A 26,929-nucleotide genomic window follows, 5' to 3' on the forward strand; every position below is an offset into this window, starting at 1 on the left:
GATCGTCTATACTAGAGGCACAGGACAGTGTAGTACGCATACAGATACAGACGTCACCTGTAAGATTATTCTGCTGCTCAACATGTTTCTTTTCTCTTGTTAGAAGTGTTTTCACCATATTGAGACCACCTGGGTGAGAATTATCTTGTTTGAGGTTTGAAAACCAGCAGTTTTCAGAGGGGCTCATTAGCGAAAGAACATTAGCATTCTATTAGCATACAGTATGCTAATCGCTAATCCTCATAATACTGCATGTGTTCTCATCAATCCCTTCATGTCCACTCACTGGAGCTGGCGATATGAATGCGTGTGTGTGTGAGAGAGAGAGAGAGAGAGACTGCCTGTTTGTGTGGTTGTGTTTTTTTGCATTTTCAATTAACATGTAATTAATGCACATGCTCCTTTATTAGCATAGCCGTTTAGCGTTTTCTTCGTCATTCCACTTAGCTTCAAAACATTGCTGTTATCCATATCACCTATTAGGACGTAAGTCTCTTCAAACATTCATCCATAAAAGCAAGAGCAAACCTCATTGGACTGGGATGACTCCCAAATTGCACCCCACAAAGACAGCTACCTACACACCACAGGAGGTTGGTGGCCCCTTAATTGGGGAGGACGGGCTCGTGGTAATGGCTGGAGCGGAATCAGTGGAACGGTATCAAATGCGTCAAACACATGGTTTTGATGCCATTCCATTTGTTCCGTCCGAGCCATTATTATGAGCTGTCCTCCCCTCAGCAGCCTCCACTGCTACACACCACTCCAGTCTCCAGCACTGATTCTTCAGAACCAGGAGAGATGTCTGAGTGGGATTCTACAGTAGACAAATAATGGGATACAGCTCCTGTCGGAATAATAGATGACAGTAGAAGGCCTTTAGTTCTGCCTCCTCAACCAAGTGTGAGGCTAACAGTACTGCACTGGGCCCGATGTCTGTCTGTCTTTCTGTCTGTGTCTCTCTCTCTCTCTCTCACACACACACACACACACACACACACACACACACACACACACACACACACACACCACACACACAGAGCATGGCTAAACAGTTGTGAGTGGTGCTGTGTCTCAAAGTCAACAGTGAAAAGGGCTTCTAGATGACTATCCTCAGTGCCTTCAGAAAGTATTCACACCCCTTAACTTTTTCCACATTTTGTTGTGTTGCAGCCTGGATTTAAAATTAGATTTTGTGTCACTAGCCTACACACAATACCCCATAATGTCAAAGTAGAATTAGGCTTTTGGAATTGTTTACAAATGAATAAAAAACAAAAAGCTGAAATGTCTTGAGTCAATAAGTATTCAAGCCCTTGGTTATGACAAGCCTAAATAAGTCACATCATAAGTTGCATGGACTCACTCTGTGTACAATAATGATTTTTGAGTAACTACCTCATCTCTGTACTTGGTGACTTTAAACAGTTACAGAGTTTAATGGCTGTGATAGGTGAAAACGGAGGACGGATCAACGACTTTGTAGTTACTCCACAATACTAACCTAAATTACAGAATAAAAATATTCCAAAACACGGGATGCAATAAGACACTAAAGTAAAATGGCAAAAAATGGAGCAAAGAAATTAACTTCATAGCCTGAATAAAAGTGTGGGCAAATGCAACACATCACTGAGTACCACACTTCATATTTTCAAGTATGGTGGTGGCTGCACCATGTTATGAGTATAATTGTAATCGGAAAGACTAGGGAGTTTAAGATAAAGAGAAACGGAATAGAGGTAAGCACAGGAAAAATCTGTCTGTTTTCCAACAGACACTGGGAGACATTCCCCTTTCAGCAGGACAATAACCTAAAACACAAGACCAAATATACACTGGAGTTGCTTACCAAGATGATATTGAATGTTCCTGAGTGGCTTAGTTACAATTTTGACTTAAATCGACTTGAAAATCTACGGCAAAACTTGAATATTGCTATCTAGCAATGATCAACAACCAACTTGACAGCTTGAATAATTTTTTTTATAATAATGTACACATATTGTACAATCCAGGTATGCAAAGCTCTTAGACACTAACCAAGAAAGACAGCTGTAATCACTGCCAAAGGTGATTCTAACATGTCAGGGGGTTGAATACTTATGTAATCCAGATATATTAGTGTTGTATTTTGAATATATATATATATATTTTTTACAAATTGTATTTCTCCCCCCCCCACTTTGACATTACAGACTATTTTGAGTACATCGTTGATAGAAAATAGCAATTAAACCTGCAATATGTAACTTTTTGGGCGACCTGACCAAATTTACATAGAAATGTGAGTTATACATCTGTCATTCTCATTGAAAGCAAGTCTAAGAAGCGGTAGATCTGTTCTATGTGCACTATTTCTATGCTTCCCGGTCATAAGTTTAGTTTTTGCATCTTTTACTTTCGGTTTTGTACACAAGCATCAAACAGCTGAAAATACAATATATAATATTATATAATAGTTAAATCATATAATACAATATAGAAATACTATAATATTTTGGGTTATGGAAAAGATATTTCACAACGGTTTAGATGGTACAATAATTCTCTACACTATACTTGCTTGTTTTGTTACATAAACTAAAATTAGACAAACTATTCAAAATGTAGCAACCAGGGCGATTCCTACATAGAGCATCTTTAAATCCATATGAATCCCAGCTTGTAACAATAAAATGTGGAAAAAGTCAAGGGGTGTGTATACTTTCTGAAGGCACTGTAGGTTACTAGTGTACCCACTCCCTCACCAGTCCTCTCCCCTTGCATGTGGTTGGCTCATCAGCTGGTCAGTGAGATGCATGGTGGCAGAATGCTGGATGCCTTGGCCTTGTATGGAGTGCTGTTGATGTGTGTGTGTGTCTGTGTGCTCGTGCCAGGCGCCCCGTGCTGTTGGCGACTCAGAATTGGTCAGAGAAAACGTGCCGTGGCAGAAGGTTGGGTGTCTTTTAAACGCTGCCAACTGGGTCCACCAACACACCACCAACATGACGACGGCCATTTGGGAGCGCACTCCTCCATGTGAGTCATGGCTCTGTGGAATCAGAGAGCCCAACCTGCCATGTAGTGACACTGAACCCAGAGACCAGGTGACAGTGGCAGCAGGGCCATTGGAGGATTTGTAGTCGTCGGGTTTACAGCATGCTCCTCTCCAATGACTTACACAATGTGATGACATCTGTCAATCGAGGGTAGAACATTGAGTTAGAAGTCTAATCAGGCCTAGGCCAATCTGACCTTGTGTGAGTTGATCTGCAGTTTTCAATGTCACCTGGCTGTGAGTTTGTGTTCTGTTGTGCGTGTGTCCTCTCGGTGGGGAAGCCAGTGAAAGAGTTTATAGTCAGGGTGACCTGTGAGTCTCTGTGTGTGAACAGATGGGGACACCCCTGTGTGTGACAGTTACTGGCTGCCCTCTATCCATCTGGTGTTCAGGTCAGGAGGCCCTGCTCTCTATGAGGACATATGACAAATGAGCTGTCTGTGTGTGCGTGCATACGTACGTACGTGCGTGCGTGCGTACGTGTGTGCGTGCGTAACTGTAGGCTAGTTGATACAGTCAATTCAATCTAGCCATTATAGATGAATTGCCCATTTACATGATCAATACATAGAGAGCAGTCACCCTATCTTTAAAACACCCTGCTGGAACTCCAGCAGATGACTGATGGTAACTGTATGTGAATTCCTCCACCTCTCCAGCCGCCACACTCCCTGTAAAATCAGCTTTAGACTCAGTGACTCACTAGGGCTCTGGTTGTATTAAAGTCCTATTTAATGCATCTTTGAGGTTGTAATGGCACGTTATATTTAGGTGTGTTTGACCAATTTGCGTCATTAAGCGGGAACAGCTGTGGAATCCCCCTGCATCTCCCCAGGGGAAGCCTTCGGCATATGGCTACTCTGGTAGTTAAATGGAATTAGCTATCAAATAATATTGCTATCACTTGCTACTTTAATGACTCATATAGGAGGCTGCTGCCGCTCACATCAAAGGCAGCTGGGGAAAAAAAGGCTGCAGCGTTACATTACTTGAGTCAGCAAAGAGGTTTTTATTTCAAAAAGTAATCTAGTATAGGCCATAATAATTCATAGGTAGGATCAGAAACATAAATATTTCATTAGCTTAAAAAGTAATGAGTAGATGCATGCAGGTAAATGTCCATCCCCTGATGAGTCAGTCCTCTTACAGTGTTACACTGACTGTCCAGTGGATACAAACACAACTAGAACATTACAGCAGGGACGACTGTTGCACAGCACTTTTGACAATATAGAGTGTGTGAAGCCACAGTGGGTTGGTCCAACCGTTAAAGAGTATGTTTGTATTTGTCCTAAAACGGGCAAATTGTTCCCACAGGGTATGTGGTGTTGTTCATTTGCCTTGTAAATGTGAATGTGTGCACTATTCATTTGGGCTGGGCCAAGGTGTGTGTGTGTGTGTGTGTGTGTGTGTGTGTGTGTGTGTGTGTGTGTTCAGCCAAAAGAAAGATGAGCTGGCATTAACTAGGCTCGCTCACAAGTGGCCCTGGTCCCAGAGTCCAGGTTTCCTGCCTCCAGGACATGACACAAAGGCGACACACGCGCGCGACACACAGCACACACATGCCTGGCCTATAGATATAAATGTGAAATGTCCCTATGCATTCACAATTAGGCTAGCCTGTAAACCAGTCATAAAGCGCTGCTCTCAGACAGTGTACTGACTTGGGAGGGAGTGGAAATAGCAACTACAGTCTGTATGATTACACAGAGTGAATCCATCATTAATATTCTCTAAAAGCAATGCCTGTCCCCCTGGAAGAGATTACAGTTTATAAACATGTCACAAATCCAATACCTCCAATTTGTGAGCCGCGAGAATGTCATTGTGTGTGTGTTTAGAGTCGTCAGGGTGTGTGTAGTTGCCAGTGTGTTTGTGTGCGTGTGTTTAAAGTCATCAGGGTGTGTGTAGTTGCCAGTGTGTTTGTGTGTGTGTGTATAGAGTCAGTGTGTGTAGTTGCCAGTGTGTGTGTGTGTGTGTGTATAGAGTCAGTGTGTGTAGTTGCCAGTGTGTTTGTGTGTGCGTATAGAGTCAGTGTGTGTGTATAAAGCGGTCTGTTACACTTTCGGGCCGTGTGACCGGCCGGCTGCAGCTCATTGGTCAGGCTGACATCAGTGTGTGACTCATAAATTAACCATTGCGAGGGTAAACATACTCCCTGAATGTGAACAGCGTTATTACAATGAACACAAATATAAAACGCAACATTCAAAAATGTCAAAAGATTTTACTGAGTTCCAGTTCATTTAAGGAAATCAGTCAATTGAAATAAATTCATTAGGCCCTAATCTATAAATTTCACATGACTGGGAATACAGATATGCATCTGTTGGATCAGAAAACCAGTCAGTATCTGGTGTGACCATCGAAGGTGAGCATGAAGCACGAAACCTCTCCTTCACATAGAGTTGATCAGGCTGTTGATTGTGGCCTGTGGAATGTTGTCCCACTCTTCAATGGCTGTGAGAAGCTGCTGGATATGGGCGAGAACTGGAACACGCGGTTGTACACGTCGATCCAGAGCAAGCAAAACATGCTCAATGGGTGACATGTCTGGTGAGTATGCAGGCCATGGAAGAACTGGGACATTTTCAGCTTCCATGAATTGGGGACAGATCCTTGCGACATGGGGTTGTGCATTATCATGCTGAAACATGAGGTGATGGATGAATGGCACGACAATGAGCCTCAGGATCTCGTCAAGGTCTCTGTGCATTCAAATTATCATCAATAATTGCAATTGTGTTCGTTGTCTATAGCTAACGCCTGCCTATACCATAACCACACCGACACCATGGGGCACTCTGTTCACAACGTTGACATCAGCAAACCACTCGCCATGATGCCATACACGCTGTCTGCCATCTACCCAATACAGTTGAAACTGGGATTCATCCGTGAAGAGCACACTTTTCCAGTGGCCATCGAAGGTGAGCATTTGACACTGAAGTCGGTTACAACGCCGAACAGCAGTCAGGGCTGGCGTGGTTACACGTGGTCTGCAGTTGTGAGGCCCGTTGGACGTACTGCCAAAACAAAGTTGGAGGTGGCTTATGTTAGAGAAATTAACATAACATTCTCTGGCAACAGCTCTGGTGGACATTCCTGTAGTCAGCATGCCAACTGCACGCTCCCTCAAAACTTGAGAATCTGTGGCATTGTGTTGTGTGACAAAACTGCACATTTTAGAGTGGCATTTTATTGTCCCCAGCACAAGGTGTACCTGTGTAATGATCATGCTTTTTAATCAACTTCTTGATATTCCACACCTGTCAGGTGGATGGATTATCTTGGCAAAGGAGAAATGTTCACTAACTGGGATGTAAACAAATTTGTGCAATACATCTGAGAGAAATAAGCTTTTTGTGCATATGGACAATTTCTGGGATCTTTTATTTCAGCTTATGAACCATGGGACCAACACTTTACATGTTGCGTTTCTACTGATGTTCAGTATAAGTGTGGCTCTGGCCCCTGGTGGGTTAGGAAACTCAATTGATGGAGAGAGGCTGGGGGAGAGAAAGCTGTGGCTGAGGCTATGAAGACAGAAAGCACTTTGTGAGTAACAGAGACTGGATAAGCGACATTAGCGGTCGCTTAGGACCCCCAGCTGCTAGGGGGCCCAACCCCCCAAAAATTTCATTCGGGGTCAGTCAACTTACTATTGAGGGTAAGAATAGTAGAATACACCAGGTGAAAAAAATGGATTTGGTTGTGCATAAACAGTTTTTCGCTTGTTATGTCAGTCACTGATAGTCACTTAATTAGCCATGTCAGCTAACCATTTTTAGATTTGTGGTTCGTCTAGCCAGCTATCTAAATTTGTAGCAATCATGGCTGAATACCGACCGGGCACGCAGAGGAACATTTAGGGGTTTTCTCTGCTGATGAGTATTTCTCTCTACTCATACAGGAGTAATAAAGGCCTAGTGCACTAATTTGGGATGATATATATTATTGTAATTTTGTTTTAATTTTGTTTTATCAGGGGTGCTGCAGCACCATCAGCACCCCTCCGTCGTGCACCTATGGTTATTATTGGTCTATTAACTAATTTACCACATCAACATGGAAGTCAAAACATCATGTTTACAATCTCACAGTATTATTCCAACCATATAGTGTGGAAATATATGTATAAAACACATGAAAATCATGTTTTTGACTACACTGGGCCTTTAATTCTGCAACATTTCCTCTATGGCCCATGGTAGAATATGTCGAATTACAAGGAAATGACCTTTAACACTTTGTTTTAGTTACCTTCAAGAGGGGGCCCACTAAAATGTTTTGCCATGGGGTGGAGGGCCCACCATCCAAATCTCTCTTAGGGCCCCCAAAAGGCCCTCAGCTGTTTGTCAGTGCCCATGTGGCTCTGTTTAAACAACACCATGAAGGCTGGTTCATACCTAGGACCTCGTGAGAGAAACACTAGCCATGCTAACTGGTGAGGGGTAAAACAAAGGTCATTGGGACTCTAATATGAGAATGAATAGTGTGTGTGTTTCAAGTGTGTTTCAATTCAAATCAGGTAAGATTAAACCATGTTGATTTGTGATCCAATTTTTTTGTTGTTGTAATTATCCAAAAGAAGCCCTGAAGGAGAAACTTAAAGTCAGTGATTGGTCCGTGATTGTCATCAGTCAAAGGGTTTTCAGGATCTAGAGCTGGACAGATATCCTATTAGTGGTCTGTAGAAAATAATTGGGCCATTTATTGTATAGTTACTCTGGCTGAAACCGCTGCTTTAAATGAGCAGAGACAGAGAGAGAGAGGGAGAGAGATCGAGCCATAGAGAGAGAGAGAGAGAGAGAGAGAGAGAGAGAGAGAGAGAGAGAGAGAGAGAGAGAACAGTGCATTTGGAAATTATTCAGACCCCCGTTACATTGCAGCCTTCTTCGAAAATGTATTACATTTTTTATCATCAATCTACACACAATACCCCATAATGACAAAGCGAAAACAGGTTTTTAGAAATGTTGGCAATTTTTATATATATATATATATATATATATATATATATATATATATACACACACTCCTTATTTACATAAGTATTCAGACCCTTTGCTGTGAGACTTGAAATTGAGTTCAGGTGCATCCTGTTTCCATTGATCATCCTTGAGATGTTTCTACAACTTGATTGGAGTCCACCTGTGGTAAATTCTGTTGATTGGACATGATTTGGAAAGGCACACACCTGTCTATATAAGGTCCCACAGTTGACAGTGCATGTCAAAGCAAAAACCAAGCCATGAGGTCAAAGGAGATGTCCGTAGAGCACCGAGACAGGATTGTGTCGAGGCACAGATCTGGGGAAGCGTACCAAAAAATGTCTACAGCATTGAAAGTCCCCAAGAACACAGTGGCCTCCATCATTCTTAAATGGAAGAAGTTTGGAACCACCAAGACTCTTCCTAGAGCTGGCCGCCCAACCAAACTGAACAATCGGGGGAGAAGGGTCTTGGTTAGGGAGGTGACCAAGAACCCGATGGTCCCGCTGACAGAGCTTCAAAGTGTAATTTAATATGATAACAATGACCGACAGGGCATGCATATCTGTCGCCACAATGAGAGACTGAGGAAGTCAAACAACCCTATGATCTCAATGAACTGACACAGACCAGAGAATAGAAGCAAAGGGTCCTGGTAATCTTTGGAAATTACTCAGTGCAAGGTATTTTGCGGGAGTGAGAAAATGTTGCTCTGCTATTTTTGCCCTCTAGCTAGGTCCTCTAGCTATTTGAGGAAATAATGAGTGGAATATAACCAATTAGACCCAATTAGTTAGCCTGTACCAACATTAGCAACAATAGATCTGTATACTGTAACTATAACCTAGTAAAGCAGCAGTTACTTTTTTGTTGCAGTGGGCCTTTTTACAGTGTGGTATCAGTCCACAGGTCCCTGGTAATAGTGGTCGCTAGGAGGTAGCAGAGGAAGTACATTTAGGGATTAAATGGAGTGGAGCTGCCAAAACATTGCAGGAGGAGATATAGGGCACCACATTCATTTTAAGATGGATGCTTTTGGCAGGGACCACGTTCTCAGCTCAGTCACTCACTCGCTCTGCTGCCTGCCTGCCAGGGAATTTAGCTCTTAGTCATAATATGCATCCAAAATAGCACCCTATCTCCTATGCAGTGAACTACTTTTGACCAGGACTCTGGTCAAAAGTAGTGCACTATAAGGGGATGGGGTGCGATTTGGGACGCAGACATAGGGCACGGTCTAGTCTGCCCTGGTGCTACAGTAACGCCTGCCTGTGTTTCCAAGGTATTTCTATGCAGGGAAGGGAAATGGATGGAAGGGAAGTTGGCATGCAGACCTTGGAGAACTCCAGAAAATATTGGCAAAGTTTGTGGATGAAAGCTGGTCTCCACCGTGGTCTCTCCCATCCATACTAAACAACGACATGAGACTCATTAGAACTAACAGCACTCTCCTCTTCTTCCTCTACGTCTGTCTGATCTGCATAATATTAAGCAGGATGGTGTCATCTTCCCTTAAAGTCTACAGCCTGCTCTGCTTTGCCCATTGTGTGCACAGAGAGACAGGTAGAGGGAGAGTGGTAGCAAAGAGGCGAGCGAGAGAAAGAGCAGCTTTATAAATAAACTAACTGGTGGGATAGCTGAAGCTAATTACAGACCAGGAGCAGTGTTCCATTGTGTGTGTGTGTGTGTGTGTGTGTGTGTGTGTGTGTGTGTGTGTGTGTGTGTGTGTGTGTGTGTGTGTTCAATTGTCTTCAAAAAACAGCTAGGCCAGGGGAATAATGGCAGACCAGCCACCGGCAGGAACAAAAGGCTGTGGCGTGTTAAAGGGAGGTGAAGAGTAGAAAACACACACTACCCTGAAGTGAGAACGCCACCAAGGAACTATCATAGTTTGTGTGTGTGTGTGTGTGTGTGTGTGTGTGTGTGTGTGTGTGTGTGTGTGTGTGTGTGTGTGTGTGTGTGTCTGTGTTCAGCCAGCTGGAGAAGTCAGCCATGTAAGGACTGGTTATAGAGAGGGCAAACAAAGCCTTGTGTTGTAACAGACTTGGCTAATCACCACTGTGAATCTGCGGGTGGACAATATTTAAGGCTATGCCCTGGTCTTTCATGTTTCAATCTAGGCCGACTGCACAGCCATGTATGAAATAAATAGCATACACTTCAAAATGGCTACTATGCCAGTGTCCCAAACGGTACCCTATTCCCTATAGGGTGTACTACCTTTGGTCCAAGGTACTCTAGTGCACTGTATAGGGAATAGCGTGCTATTTGCAGAGTACAGTGCCTTCATACCCCTTGACTTATTCCACATTTTGTTGTGTTACAGCCTGAACTCAAAATGGATTAAACAGATTTTCTTCCACCCATCTACACACAATACTCCATACTGACAAAGTGAAAACAAAGTTTTCATTTTTGGGGGGAAAATGTATTGAAATTCTAATTTACATAAGTATTCACACCCTTGAGTCAATACTCTGTAGAATCACCATTGGCAGCGATTACAACTGTGAGTATTTGTGGGTAAGTCTCTAAGAGCTTTCCACACCTGCCCATTATTATTTTCAAAATTCTTCAAGCTCTGTCAAATTGGTTGTTGATCAATGCTAAACAACCATTTTGAGGTTTTGCCAAAGATATTCAAGTAGATCTAGGTCAAAACTGTAACTCGGCCACTCATTCAGTCTTCTTAGTAAGCAACTCCAGTGTAGATTTCGCCCTGTGTTTTAGGCGATTGTCCTGCTAAAGGTGAATTGATCTCCCAGTGTCTGGGGAATGCACACTAGAAATGGACCTGTGCTTAGCTCCATTCAGTTTTTTTGTTATCCTGAAATACTCCCAAGTCCTTAACGATTACAAGCATACCCATTACATGATGCAGCCACCAGTATGCCTGAAAATATGGAGAGTGGTACTCAATAATGTGTTCTATTGGATTTGCCCCAAACATAACACTTTTTATTCAGGACAAAGTGCTCTGCCACATTTTTGGGAGTATTACTTTAGTGACTTGTTGCAAACAAGATGCATGTTTTGGAATATTTGTATTCTTCCTTTTCACTCTGTCCATTAGGTTACTATTGTGGAGTGACTACAATGTTGTTGATCCACCCTCAGTTTTCTCCCATCACAGCCATTAAACTCTAACTGTTTTAAAAGACACCATCGGCCTCATGGTGAAATCCCTGAGCGGTTTCCTTCCTCTTCAGCAACTGAGTTAAGAAGGACACCTGTATATTAGTAGTGACTGGGTGTATTGATACACCATCCAAAGCGTAATTTAACTTCACCATGCTCAAAATGATATTCAGTCTCAGCTTCTTCTTCTTTTTTTTACCCATCTACCAATAGGTGCCCTTCTTTGGAAAACCTCCCTGGTCTTTGTGGTTGAATCTGTGCTTGAAATTAATTTCTCGAATAAGGGACCTTACAGATAATTGTATGTGTGGGGCACAGAGATTGGGTAGTCATCAAAAAATCATGTTAACCACTATTACTGCACACACAGTGAGTCCATGCAACTTATTATGTGACTTGTTAAGCACATTTGTACATTTTACATTTACATTTTAGTCATTTAGCAGACGCTCTTATCCAGAGCGACTTACAGTAGTGAATGCATACATTTCATACATTTTTTTTCCTGTGCTGGCCCCCCGTGGGAATCGAACCCACAACCCTGGCGTTGCAAACACCATGCTCTACCAACTGAGCTACTCCTGAACTTATTTAGGCTTGCCATAACAAAAGGGTTGAATACTTATTGACAACTTAAGACATTTCAGGGTTTAATTTTTTATTAATTAATTAAACAATTTCACTTTGACATTATTGGGTGTTGTGTGTAGACCAGTGACACAAAATCTCAATTTAATCAATTTTAAATTCAGGTTGTAACACAACAAAATGTGGAAAAAGTCAATGGGTGTGAATACTTTTTGAATATATACTGTATGTATACAGGCCAAGCCTAGGAAGGTTTGTGTTTAGTTGAAGAAAAAAATGTCATTCTCTCGCTCTCCTCCCTCCTTCTCAATGACCCTGGGTGACACTCTCTCCTCCATCTTCCCTCTCTCTCTCTCTCTCTCTCTGACGGCCCAGTGTGTCCCCCTCTCTCTCTCGCTCTCTATCCGAGGCCCAGTGTGTATATCTCTCTCTCTAAGGATACCTGACTGTGCCTGGTGACTGGCCCATCGATACGCAGTGCCGTTCATATCGGTTTGACTCCGTAAGACTGTGAATAAGTCTTTCTTTCCCATGTAGCTGCTGAGGATATCTGACTGCGGCTGTGGCTAAATGAGGCCTCTGCATCGATCCAGCCAGGTCCCACAAACCAATTACTCCAACCCCATGATGGGTGGCCTTGCTGTGGCAGAGGAAAAGGAGACGAGGGGAATAATACTGTCCCTCCCTCCCGTCCTGCACCAGACAGACAGGTTGTTTTTATCATTTCTTCCAATAAAAGAGTGTAACGTTCAGGGACGCATGTCAGCCTGTAGAGAGGAATCGATGGTCATTGCTGTGGGTCAGGCTTGCACAGACCAACAGGTTCTGGTTGTCCAACGTGACTCATCCAGGACGTGGATCTCACAGTCCGATACCCACACACACTGCGTGTGTGAGCCTGCGCCTGCCTACCTGAAAATGATGCTTCCTAAGCTGAAAATACTCTCCTCTCTATAAATGACAGCCAGCCCTGCATGGGAGAAGAAGCCCTGACAGTGCTTCTTTTCCCCAACCAGGGCTCTCAATAAAATGCAGGGCTGGCACACATGAGAACGTAGAGTCTCCTGGTCTTCAAAGACCTGTTGTATGAGTCACCAGTGAATAAAGAATACAGTATGTCTCTTCTCAGACACCTGGAGTGACAGGGCTCTCCAGAACCAGCAGTCAGTCAGATGACAGCAATCAGCAGGTGACAGCAGCTCAACAGCAGCTCAACAGATTCCTGCAGGTTAACTGACAGCTCTTAGTGTTTCAGACACACAGCCTGCTGACAGGACAGCACACAAATGACAGACAGGCAGGCTGCTTGCCCTCGTGTGGCCCTGATAGACTGTCCTTCCTTTCCCTCTGAGAGCCTGTGTCATGTCCCAGCATCATCAAACTACCACAGCAGTCTTCAGTGACCTGGACATCCTGATGATGACTCAGAATATGGAGCAAAATGCTTACGGAACGGAACACGGAAACTGAACACAGAAAGGGAACGTATTGCTCCCTCAGAGAGATTCACTCAGGTGGATGCGCTGCTGTTATGATGTCACTGTCTGTTACATCACAGACAGGGGGGTCAAAGGGTGTAGGGTGAACAGTGTTTCATCCACGCCTCTCAAAGTACTGTACTGCTGGAAGGCATACACTGGAACACAGAGTAACACCAGGGATATAGTGGGTAAACCCAAGGAAATGCTGTTCACATACTTTGATTTTCATTTTCAATTAAACAATGACGATCATCAAATCAACCTTACACAATATGTAGCACTTCATAAGATTGTGAGATCATTACCAATATTAGAAAAGGTTGCTAAAATGGTTGCTAAAAATAATGAGCTAAATACAGAATTGATAACAAGAGTTTAAACAAGCACTTTTTGGTCATATCTATATGTGCCAGACGGAAACAAATGAAGGTTGATTATTTGCCTATTCATTAATAATAGCTTTTCTTTTTGGAGAACAAGAAAGTGGCTCACAGTAATTGTACAGCTGTAATCAGTTAGTGATTGTCTAAGAGAATCACACGGTAGTTTCATCAAACGTGTTATGCAATTACAAGATTACTTTATGGTCTTCACCTGGGTCTCACATTACTTTGACAGCACATGAAAATGACCAACTAAAACGTGCCAAACCTTAAAACCATGTAAGGTCCACCAAAATTCTACACACACAAACAACAAAAAATAACATCCATTCAGCCAAGTAATACAAATGTGATAGTAGTGGGAAAAACACAGGTGATGGTGACACTTTGCATGACTGTGATAAAAATCTGGCCTGAGAGAGACAGAGAGAGTGTGTGAGAGAGCGAGAGAGAGAGGATAGAGAGGGAAAGAGGTGATAATGCAATGTCTGAAAGATTCTCTCTTGTTCCTGACTGTGTGTAGTGTTGTATTGTGTAGCCTAATATAGTTTTCCCCAACTGTCTGAATACCTAATCATGACAAACCAGCAGGTAGAAAATAAGCTATTGGACTGATACTCGTTGCTTAGATGTTGAATCAAAGAGGCCATATATATTCAAATGAGGGAGCGGTACACACAGATGCATTTCATTCCTCAACTCGCATTAAACAGCTTACTTACAATAGAGTCCTGACATGATCACCTGTACATGTAGGGTTCACCAACAGTAGTCTAGCTAGCAGACAGTATGTTTAATCAACAGTAGTCTAGCTAGCAGACAGTACGTTTAATCAACAGTAGTCTAGCTAGCAGACAGTATGTTTAATCAACAGTAGTCTAGCTAGCAGACAGTACGTTTAATCAACAGTAGTCTAGCTAGCAGACAGTACGTTTAATCAACAGTAGTCTAGCTAGCAGACAGTATGTTTCACCAACAGTAGTCTAGCTAGCAGACAGTATGTTTAATCAACAGTAGTCTAGCTAGCAGACAGTACGTTTAATCAACAGTAGTCTAGCTAGCAGACAGTACAGTTCACCAACAGTAGTCTAGCTAGCAGACAGTATGTTTCACCAACAGTAGTCTAGCTTCCCTGTAGCTCAGTTGGTAGAGCATGGTGTTTGCAACACCAGGGTTGTGGGTTCGATTCCCACGGGGGGCCAGCACAGAAAAAAAATGTATGATATTGTATGAAATGTATGCATTCACTACTGTAAGTCGCTCTGGATAATAGGGTCTGCTAAATGACCAAAATGTAAATGTAGCTAGCAGACAGTATGTTTCACCAACAGTAGTCTAGCTGACAGTATGGTTCACTACCAGTAGTCTAGCTAGCAGACAGTATGTTTCACCAACAGTAGTCTAGCTGACAGTACGGTTCACTACCAGTAGTCTAGCTAGCAGACAGTATGTTTCACCAACAGTAGTCTAGCTAGCAGACAGTATGTTTCACCAACAGTAGTCTAGCTAGCAGACAGTACGGTTCACCAACAGTAGTCTAGCTAGCAGACAGTACGGTTCACCAACAGTAGTCTAGCTAGCAGACAGTATGTTTCACCAACAGTAGTCTAGCTAGCAGACAGTACGTTTCACCAACAGTAGTCTAGCTAGCAGACAGTACGTTTCACCAACAGTAGTCTAGCTAGCAGACAGTACGTTTCACCAACAGTAGTCTAGCTAGCAGACAGTACGGTTCACCAACAGTAGTCTAGCTAGCAGACAGTACGGTTCACTACCAGTAGTCTAGCTAGCAGACAGTACGTTTCACCAACAGTAGTCTAGCTAGCAGACAGTATGTTTCACCAACAGTAGTCTAGCTAGCAGACAGTACGTTTAACCAACAGTAGTGTAGCTAGCAGACAGTATGTTTCACCAACAGCAGCAGCACTAACAGACAGGATGTTTCACTAACAGTAGTATATGTAGCTGACAGTACGTTTCACCAATAGTAGCTAGCTGAAAGTACGTTTCACCAACAGCATTCAAGGGCTGAGGGTTTAGGGCCGATGGCTGTCTACTTTGAGTTTGAAACGCAGCCAGAGTCGACAGCCCTCTGCCCTAAATCCTCAGCATTTGAATGACGTTTTATATCGTCACATCTGAGTGTACGTTAAATGTCCATTGCCCAAGCGAGGAAGAGTGACCGGAGAGGCAAAGTCCTTGGTGGAAATCTTGAAGTTGAGCTTAAAAGAACCAACCAAAAGCTATTAATATACCTAGTAAGCTAACGTAGCTAGCTTGCACTCCTGTCAGGTAGCTAGCTACAGTTACCCATAGCTGGCTAGCTAGTTTTATAGTTTGGTAATTTATTCCAATAAAATTCACCAATGGCTGACAGTTCATTTCACAGTCTGCTGCAAAAGAGAACAGCATGCCAACAGTATGAGCCTTCCATCTTTCAACAGTTCTTAAGACAGCGATCTGTTTGTGTTTCACCCCATTTTCCTGTATAAGCGCCTGATTAAACCAGACTGAATACAAAGTTCAGTCTGGTTTAACCAGGATATGTGATAGATGGTGCAGGCAGGAGGAGAGCAGTATAAACAAAGCAGAAATCTGCAAAGTCTAGCTCTGACACATTATATCGCCACACACACAGGAGACACAGACACACACAGCTGTGTTTCGTTTAGAAATGTCAGGTAATTTGTCTTTCAGGGATGAAAAGGCTGCCTCTGGGGAAACTCTTGTTTCCTTTACAGAAATCAATGAAAGGAATTTTTATTTGATGGAAAGTGGAGTAGTGGGGAACCAATGCTGGTAAATGGCTTAACAATATGGTAAGTCAAAAATCCTCTGTGGCTAAGCTGGAGAACATAGAAAATAAATAGATGTTTAGGTCATGAAAATACTTTAGCCATTTCAAACACAACCATAACACTAAATCTAACGAAACGGGATTGAAACTATATAATATTACACAAATTCTGTGCGGTAGATATTCTACATGCATCTGCATAATGTGGTGTTGTGTGCTGGCTATCTCTGCTGACCCGGCTGGGGCTGTAGGTGGAGGAGGAGAGGAAGACTTAGGATTTATGCCCACTCATCATCCAAAGTGACACGCTGACAGTCTGGATTGTTCTCCAGCCGTGATAAATGTCCTATAAACAGGCACGCTAAGGCTCTTCAATGTGCTAACTCTAGACCAATACATCCATATATCCCATCCTCACAGAGGACAGCTCTCAATGGGCTAACATTCTATCCACTGGAAGTTCCCAACTTCGCAGGGCACAGGGGCTGGAACAACCCAGGAATAGCCACGGTAGTCTGGTCTCTGATCACAATATTAGCCCAGCAGAGCGATAACTAGGATCACGTTCTGATCCTCTTCAGCCCAAAGCCAAACAAATCATCCTCTCCATGTTTGTGTTGTTCCCCTAATGCTGAGGTTCAAACACAACAGAAGCCAGTTTCAGAATGACAAAGCTCTGGTAAATACTAAATTGCTGTGTATATGCTGGGATACTCCTAATAAGCACATGTTGGGGATGAGGAGGATTATTCACATGAACAACAGTGGAGCGGCTAGCTACTGTTACAATGGGACAGTTTTCAGGTTGATATTGACTGTACACAGAGAAGAGAAGAAGAAGGAGGATGGTGTAACTACTGTGGCAAAGATATACCTGTGGAACGTGATGGACATGGAATCTCTGCTTGATGATAAGGAGGGTTGATAGACAGAGTCTGGGTGACAGGGCTAAAAAACAGCCAGATAAATGGGGCTGCTCCTGACAGCGTCGTCCCTGATTTTCACCTCCTTCTCTTTGGCCACTCGCAACTCTTCAGGCCCTGTTTAGTATGGGGGACCTGTTCATCACAGCAGCCCCTTTACTTCCCCTCAGCCCCTTCAATCACCCACTCACTGTCAGGGCTAGACTGCAGAGAACCATGAGACCAACAGTATTCAAAGTAAGTCCATTTCTCCTGTGTTGTCATCAGTAGAGTGATAGGACCATTGGGAGCTGAGGGACTGGAAGCCATGTAAAAGCCTGGATCAGGATGGCATCAGGCCACACAGCTACCATGATCCTCCCAGGGGAGCCATCCTCTTCCTCCCTGCATACACTACCTCCATCCCAGCCTTACCTCTGGGTGCTGACTCAGGGACATAAGGCTGACTAGACTATGTGTATGTGTCTGCACCATTCTCTCTACCCATCCCCAGCAGAGGAGAAGACTGTCCAATCTCATGGTCAGGGAGGGTGTACCGTGCCCAGTCCCATCCAGCACCCCCATGGTGCTCTTCCTCCTGGCTTCTGGGCTCCTGACCAGAGCCTTAAAGGCACATTACCCCCCTAAGATGTCCCCAGTGTGTACTGATCACCCAGGCGCCTGTAACCACTCCAAACGACCATCTGTCTGAGCAGACACACGCACACGCACACACACAGAGCCAGTTCAAAAAGAGCTGTCTTATTAAATTATCTCCTGCCTTTTACAGCTGCCCCACCTTACTCGCTCCCTTCATCTCTCTCTCTCTTTCTCTCTCCCTGTTGACCTCTTTATCAACCCAAACATTTGTCTTGCCATTCATGGATGAATTTGAATTCCGTTAAGACAGGTTCCCGGTAGCAGCCTGGAAGGGCAAAGTCCTCTCCCTCTCCTTGTGTTTCTCTCTCGCCATATCTAGGTATCTCCTCTCTCCCACTGCTTAGCTACTGCAGAGCCATGTCTCAATACATGGGAGATACTGTATACAGGGCTCTGGTCAAAGGTAATGCACTAAAAAGGGAATAGGGTGCCATGTGGGACGTAGGGTCAGTCAGAGCCCCAGAGAGCCAGAGTTGCCTGTGCAGGGTTAACTCAGCATGCAGATGTCTGTTTATTTAACTCCAGTCTATTAAGCTGACGTGGAGACACCCAAGAGAAGGTGTGCCACTTTGGCTTTAATTCAATTGTCAGCAGAGGAGCAGTAATCAATGAGGCTATTTCCATAACGCTACTCCAGGCCGGCTGCAGAACACGTAAACCCTGCTACTGCTGCTGCTGCCACCTGGTTCCCTGGGTCTTGTTCAGAAAGATTTAAATTCTATGAGCATAGCACTATAACGGGCTGCAGAACACATAAACCCCGCTACTGCTGCTGCCCTCTAAGTACCTGGGTCTTGTTCAGAAAGATTTAAATTCTATGAACATAGCACTATAACGGGCTGCAGAACACATAAACCCTGCTACTGCTGCTGCCCTCTAAGTACCTGGGTCTTGTTCAGAAAGATTTCAACGCTATGAACATAGCACTATAACGGGCTGCAGAACACATAAACCCTGCTACTGCTGCTGCCCTCTAAGTACCTGGGTCTTGTTCAGAAAGATTTCAACGCTATGAACATAGCACTATAACGGGCTGCAGAACACATAAACCCTGCTACTGCTGCTGCCCTCTAAGTACCTGGGTCTTGTTCAGAAAGATTTCAATGCTATGAACATAGCACTATAACGGGCTGCAGAACACATAAACCCTGCTACTGCTGCTGCCCTCTAAGTACCTGGGTCTTGTTCAGAAAGATTTCAACGCTATGAACATAGCACTATAACGGGCTGCAGAACACATAAACCCTGCTACTGCTGCTGCTTCTGCCACCCGCCCTGTATGGGCCCTGTTCAGTAGGGAGGAATCGTTTTGAAACAGACTGAAACAGGGAGGTACGGAGACAGATAGTAGAGCATATAGAAGGTGGCAGAGACCAGGGCTCAAACCCCCGTAACCAGGGGGCCATATGTGGTCAAGAATCGAGAAAGCCAGGCTTTCTAAAGATGCATCCATTTCTCTCTACGCTCCCCATGGAAGGTGACTGGTACTACAGAGAACACACAGCCCACTGACTGAACCCTAAAGCAACATGGTCTTCGACAGCTAGCCGTAAACAGAGTGACAAACAGCCAAACATATTTGGAGATGTACATCCCATGGCAATGTGGCAGATTAAAACAATAGTTTATGGTTAAATGCAGTTAATAGTTCCTTCTCACCCCTTCAATTCACCAGGATATTATATTGCTCTCATTTAATGATATCTGTCCGTCTCTTTCTAACCATTCATCTCTATCCCTCCATCCCTCTTTCTGTGACTCATGTTTTGGAGGAGAAGACCCCTCCAGGTTTTCTGGAGTGTCAAGATCGTTTGTCACAGATAATCAGGCCGACCAGCCAGTAACCTTTTGAAAAACAATAGGGGTAGATACACCAAGCACACCAAGGTACACCGGATGACATTTACGCAGGGTGGGTGTGTGTGTGGAACACTATCAAATAAAGTACCTAGCTTTTCTGCTGCCGCAGACAGGTGTGTGTCCAATGTTGACATCATCGCTGAAGTTGTAGGCATATTTATTATCCAGAGCAGCTGCCAAACAGACAGAAATCGATTGAGACACGTGTCCACACGATTCTTGATGAAAAATGGGCTCGAATCAACAAATCGCTGTGAGAGGAGTCAGCCATTACACCTGCTCAGTCAGCCAATAGTATTGATGCTTTCTGCCCATGGAGAGGGCCAATAGCAGGCTATGTAGAGAGCATGGCGGGTGGCCCGCATGACACCAGTGATACTGTGTACTATGGGGTGAGTAATTATTGCCACCCTTGGTAAAGATGAGCATCAAAAATTGTATAAAATAATAATACAAATATTGAGCTATATTGTATGCTCAAATTGTATTGTATATTAATACAATTGCTCAGAGAAAGAGATTTTGTTTAAAGCGGCAATCAGCAGCAGAAACAACAAAGTGTACTCCCTGCCAGCTGAGGGATGATCCTGGAGAAATGTAACCACTCTCAAATTCATAGACAGAGCTATGGATGCAAGGACTGACCATCCATGATACCACTTTTATAGTTTTAACCATGTTTTGAGGCTGTGTACTAAATGTACTTCATTTAAATTGTTTACAAACCTTGGAGAAAAACAAGCTGGTATTTTTGGTTCTGATGGGATACAACAGTTGAACCAAGCTCATGAAGCATTTCTAAGTTATTTTCTTCAAGAATCAAATGGGTATATATCTAATTCATACGTCTAAAAATGAATGTAGCAACTGCAGATTGCCCCTTTAACAAGTACTAAAAAATACATTTGATAAAAGACGGGTCAAAATTATTGGCTCCCCTGTCTGTAATACTTTAGCGCCCTCACCTTCCGAGGATAACGACACAGCCTTTTTCTGTTTTATGAGATTGGAGAACACAAAAGGTTTTTGGATAAAACGATCTGAAAAGATTCTGTATTGAGGAATTGTCTAAGACCCCTCACAATGTATTCTCCAACCTCATAAAACATTTAGAACAAGGCTCAGTGTTGTCCTCACAAGGGGAGGGTGCTGGAGTATTACAAACAGGGGAGCCAATAACCCTATCTTTTTAGATTTTTATTTTATTACTTATTACACACAATCTGTTTCTCTGAGCAATTGTATTAGTATAAAATAATCAAATTTTTTCATAACTTTTTTGCATACAATATAGCTCAGTATTTGTATTATTTATTTTATAGTATTTTTTGCTGTCAACCTTTATCATGGGTGCAAATAATTATGTTAATTCATTATTATTATATACACTGTGTATACCAAACAATAGGAACACCTTACTAATTTTGAGTTGTCCCCCCCTCACCCCACAGATTTGTTAAGTTGGCCGGATGTCCTTTGGTTGGGGGACCATTCTTGATACACACGGGAAACTGTTGAACGTGAAAAACCCAGCAGCGTTGCAGCTCTTGACACAAACCGGTGTGCCTGGCACCTACTACCATACCCGGTTCAAAGGCGCTGAAATGTTTTGTCTTGTGGATTTAACAAGTGACATAAATAAGGGATCATAGCTTTCACCTGGTTTCACCTGGTCAGTCTATGTCATGGAAAGAGTAGGTCCGAAAGTTTTGTATACTCAGTGTATATAAAGAACTACATGGCACATAAACTAAACGAGTAATTGGTTTGTAGAGAAAATGTTGAAGCACAAAACAGTGAAAAAATATGAATGCTTACAAAATAAAGAGAAACACTATTGGAAAAAAAAAGGGTCACTCATAGAATTGACCAAATGATTATGTTTGTTGAGGCTCGCTAGACCAGAATGAATCACGATGAACATGTTAACGTAGGAAGTATTGCAGTGCAGCCTGTTTATATGGCTACTTAGTTCCCCTCCATACCCCACACTGAAACAGCACTAATAAAGGGAGGTACCAGCCATTTAAATACACCTTACATTACTACTCTGTAATTGGCTGGTGAATAGAATATCCTCTTCCCCGCCAAAGCATTAGAGAAAGTGACTGATATAGATGATCATATCAGTGTGTGTGTGTGTGTGTGTACTCTGTTCTGTAGTAGCTAGGTTGTTGTTGCTCTGCTGCTGCCTAAAGGGGGTAATCATTTCCTAATGGTCCTTAGCTCTATGGCTGACTCCCTCACTCCCCATTCAATAATAAGGCCCTAAGCAAACAGGAAGGCATAAAGACCCTTTCTGTTTCTGCCACTTTCCCCGTTTTTCCATTGTTGGAAAAGTCCACAATTAAATATTCATGGGTTGGAACAATATGGTAATGTAAAGAAGTCACTGTAGATCCTCTAAAGCTCTGTCAGGTTGGATGGGGAGCGTCGCTGCACAGCTATTTTCAGGTCTCTCCAGAGAAGTTCCATCGGGTTCAAGTTCAGGCTCTGGCTGGGCCACTCAAGGACATTCAGAGACATGTCCCGAAGCCATTCCTGCGTTGTCTTGGCTGTGTGATTTGGGTTATTGTCCTGTTGGAAGGTGAACCTTCACCACAGTCTGAGGTCCTGAGCGCTCAGGAGCAGGTTTTCATCAAGGATCTCTCTGTACTTTGCTCGGTTCATCTTTCCCCCGATCCTGACTAGACTCCCAGTCCCTGCCGCTGAATAACATCCCTACAGCATGATGCTGCCACTACCATGCTGCATCGTAGGGGGGTTTCTTCCAGACGTGACGCTTGGCATTCAGGCCAAAGAGTTCAATCTTGGTTTCATCAGACAAGAGAATCTTGTTCCTTATGGTCAGAGTCCTTTAGGTGCGTTTTGGCAAACTCCAAGCGGGCTGTCATTTGCCTTTTACTGAGAAGTGGGTTCCGTCTGGCCATTCTACCATAAAGGCCTGATTGGTGGAGTGCTGCAGAGATGGTTGTCCTTCTGGAAGGTTCTCCCATCTCCACAGAGGAAATCTAGAGCTCTGTCAGAGTGACCATCAGGTTCTTGGTTACCTCCCTGGCCACGGCCCTTCTCCCCCAATCGCTCAGTTTGGCCTGGCGGCCAGCTTTAGGAAGATTCTTGGTGGTTCCAAACTTCTTCCATTTGAGAATGATGGAGGCCACTGTATTCTTGGGGACTTTCAATACTGTAGAATTTTTTGGTACCCTTCCCCAGATCTGTGCCTCGACACAATCCTGTCTCGGATTTTTACGGACAATTACTTCGACCTCATGTCTTGGTTTTTGCTCTGACATGAACTGTCAACTGTGGGACCTTATATTGACAGGTGTGTGCCTTTCCAAATCATGTCCAATCAATTGAATATACTACAAGTGGAATCCAATCAAGTTGTAGATACATCTCAAGAATGACCAATGGAAACAGGATGCGCCTGAGCTCAATTCCGAGTCTCATATTAAAGGGTCTGAATACTTATGTAAATAAGGTACTTCTGTTTATTTTTATTTTATAAATTAAAAAACGGTTTTCGCTTTGTCATTATGGGGTAGATTAAGGAGGCCATTTTTTAATTGAATACATTTTAGAATAAGGCTGTAACGTAACAAAATGTGGAAAAAGTCAAGGGGTCTGAATACTTTCCAAATGCACTGTAGCCAGTAAGCTATTGGAAGTCTGACTCCCTGGCAATGTCCTAGACAGTGGATAGAAAGGGCTACACTTTAAACCCAGTTCAGAGATACTGTCATTGTGTTCTGCCAGCAGCATACCACACTGCATCCCACTGCTGGCTTGCCACTGAAGCTAAGCAAGGTTGTTCCCTGGATGGGAGACCAGATGCTGCTGGAAGTGGTGTTGGAGGGCCAGTTGGAGGCACTCTTTCCTCTGGTCTAAAAAAAAAATCCCAATGCCCCAGTGCAGTGATTGGGGACATTGCCCTGTGTAGGGTGCGGTCTTTCGGATGGGACGTTAAATGGGTGTCCTGAATCTCTCTGTGGTCACTAAAGATCCCATGGCATTTATCGTAAGAGTAGGGGTGTTAACCCTGGTGTCCTGGCTAAATTCCCAATCTGGCCCTCATACAATCATGGCCACCTAATCACCCCCAGCTTCCAATTAGCTCATTCACCCCTTCTCCCCTGTAACTATTCCCCAGGTCATTGCTGTAATTTACCTGGTAAAATAAGGGTTAAATATTAAAAAAAATCTAATGATACAAGAATGAACAAATTGTGTGGATGAGTTATTGATTTTGTTGACACATAGCTGCTCATCAATGATATCTTGGGGCAAAGTGACTTCTGTCATTAGGAACACTGTCGAGACATCAGGACAAATAGTCTCTCACTAACCCAATTAGACCACACCTAAACTAAGCAACAATGGAAAGCAAACAAGATATTCCTGATTCAATGGAATTAGAGTAAATAATCATCAATTTCTTATCTCTTCTAACATGGCCACAACCTGGTAAGACAATTCTATACACCACACTCAAAACACATAAAAGAGAAACCATTATGTACCAAATGCTTCACGGCTAAACGGATTGCAGTATGAAAATACAGTATACCTAACCCTAGGCTAACAGTTAGCCTCTTACAGTAGACACATGATTGGCTAACTTAAGATGTAACCATATTAAATGAATCCACCCACTCTGTGTTCGGATTCTTTGATCCTGAGGGAGAATGCTTAGGAGAAGGTCCATCATTGAGCCCATGATAGCTACTCTGATAACACCATTCTAACAGGCTGGGACAAATGAACTGCATTCTTATCGTAGAGGAGGACAGTGTGCACACGGATGCTTGCTTGCTCGCACACACACACACACACACACACACACACACACACACACACACACACACACACACACACACACACACACACACACACACACACACCTGAAGACTGCGATGTGATGATGTACTCTTCAAAATGACCTAAAATGTTCCTCTGAAAGTAATAGACTACAAATAAAAGAAGTAGAACCTCTAAGTGTCAGAAGATCTGGGTCCTTTGATGACTTAGACAGAAGTTAGTTTGGAGAATTGTTGATGAGAACAGAAATGCTGAAGATAAAATGTCCTCATCTACTGCTAGATATCAGTTGTGTCACCGTAACATATGTCTCTCTTTCTGCTAAACCAGGAGACACTAAACCGACTAATGAACACACTCACTAACCTCGAAGAAAAGGCAGCACTGTTCGTCGAACATAAATACACCCCCGCACACACTTAATAAATAAATGAAAGCTGATTATTTGAGAGGCGGTTCACAGATGGTGAGCCCCAGAAAGGGAGGGAAGCTCCTCCAAGTCTCTCCGTGGTGTCCCAGGGTGCTTCACACGTCCCCCAGCCACTCCAGTACTGCCTTCTGACAGCTCCCTAAAATAGCCCCGCTGTCTATTATAAATGCAAATACAAAACATGACTTGAGACCAATGAGGTGGGATTGTGTAGGCTGGTGTGTTAATTGCCAGGTCTAGTGGTTTGGGTTTGTCGGGTTCGGCACCTCCATGGGAACGATGGTGATTGACACTTTTGATCCAAACAGTCCAAACAGTTCATGCCTCATCACAATCAATGATCATAATGTCTTTGGACGGATCATTTGAGTAGGGACAAAAATACCCATACGTTTCAGTGGTTTTACGTCAAAGGTAATGCCAAGCATCTCATACATCGCACAGTGTGTGTGTGTGTGAGTGTGTTTGTATGTGTACTCACCCCACTGTAGAGGTGCCAGCTGCAGGTGCTCGAGGACCAACTGGTTGAGAACTCCCTCCACACTGGCCTCTCCCTGGCGACGGACAGACGGGTGAGCTAGGGTTAAGGACCACACACTGGTCTGGAGGGGGCAGGGGACTCAGTATCTCTGATGACATTTGCAATTAATAGAGAGAAAGGATTCACAAGCATTAATGTTAAAACTAAGGTAAACAGTACAGTGTCATTTTCCCTCCCTTTAACTGAATATGAGACAAGGGCAAGTTTCTTTAGTGAGAAAACTAGACTGCAGCCACACTCCAGCCAAACTCAGAGCAAGCGGTACCGATGCACCAAGTCTGGAACCGACAGGAGCCTGAACAGCTTCTAGCAGGTAGTTACTGTAATTTCCGGACTATTGAGCGCACCTGAATATAAGCCGCACCCACTGAATTAATTTGTTTTATTTTATTTTGAACAGAAATAAGCCGCACATGTCTATAAGCCGCAGGTGCCTACCGGTACATTGAAACAAATGAACTTTACACAGGCTTTAACGAAACACGGCTTGTACCAAAAATAAATAGGCTTTAACGAAACACGGCTTGTAACAAAAAATAAAAAATTAGCAGTAAGCTTTAGTTGTCTTTTTGCACTGAGTCAATTCCTCACGCTGCTATTTCCAACGTCTTATCATCGACTCATTAAGACCAAGCTCCCGTGCAGCAGCTCTATTTCCTTTTCCAACAGCCAGATCAATTGCCTTCAACTTGAAAGCTGCATCATATGCATTTCTCTGTGTCTTTGCCATGATGAGGGTGACAAAATGACTACAGTAATCAGAATGATGGGAAGTTTGAGAGCGCTCGATTTAATCTAAACAGTAAACAAAAAAGTTGTTTGACCTTAACCCGTTCGGCAATGTCATTGGTCTAATGAAAGCTTCATTCCGCCAAAAAAACTGAGCACGTCACAGAATGTGTTTTTTTGGAGAAAAAAAAATTGAAAGCGGGAAAAATCCATATATTAGCCGCGTCATTGTTTAAGCCGCGAGGTTCAAAGCGTGGGAAAAAAGTTGTGGCTTATAGTCCGGAAATTACGATAAATAGTTAACCAATAGCTACTTGGAATATCTGCACGGACCCTTTTTGCACTAACTCTTTGATTCATCACATACGCTGCTGTTACTGTTTATTATCTATCCTGTTGCCTAGTCACTTTATCCCTACCTATATGTACAGCTGAAGTCGGAAGTTTACATACACCTTAGCCAAATACATTTAAACTCAGTTTTTCACAATTCCTGACATTTAATCCTAGTAAATATTCCCTGTCTTAGGTCAGTTAGGATCACCACTTCATTTTGAGAATGTGA

At 43.3% G+C, this 26,929-nt stretch overlaps 1 protein-coding gene across 2 annotated transcripts in view; it reads right to left on the reverse strand.

Moving 5' to 3' along the window:
• The window catches only part of LOC106570238 (trafficking protein particle complex subunit 9), a 398,200-nt gene that overhangs the window by 50,801 nt on the left and 320,470 nt on the right, over positions 1-26,929 (reverse strand). For both annotated transcript variants that reach the window (XM_045694753.2, XM_045694752.2), the window contains one exon: positions 25,576-25,666. In XM_045694753.2, the coding sequence (XP_045550709.1) occupies positions 25,576-25,666 (91 nt within the window). The remainder of the gene's footprint in view (positions 1-25,575; positions 25,667-26,929) is intronic.

This window comes from Salmo salar, chromosome 14, assembly GCF_965601325.2.
Source record: "Salmo salar chromosome 14, fSalSal1, whole genome shotgun sequence".
Taxonomy (NCBI): Eukaryota; Metazoa; Chordata; class Actinopteri; order Salmoniformes; family Salmonidae; genus Salmo; species Salmo salar.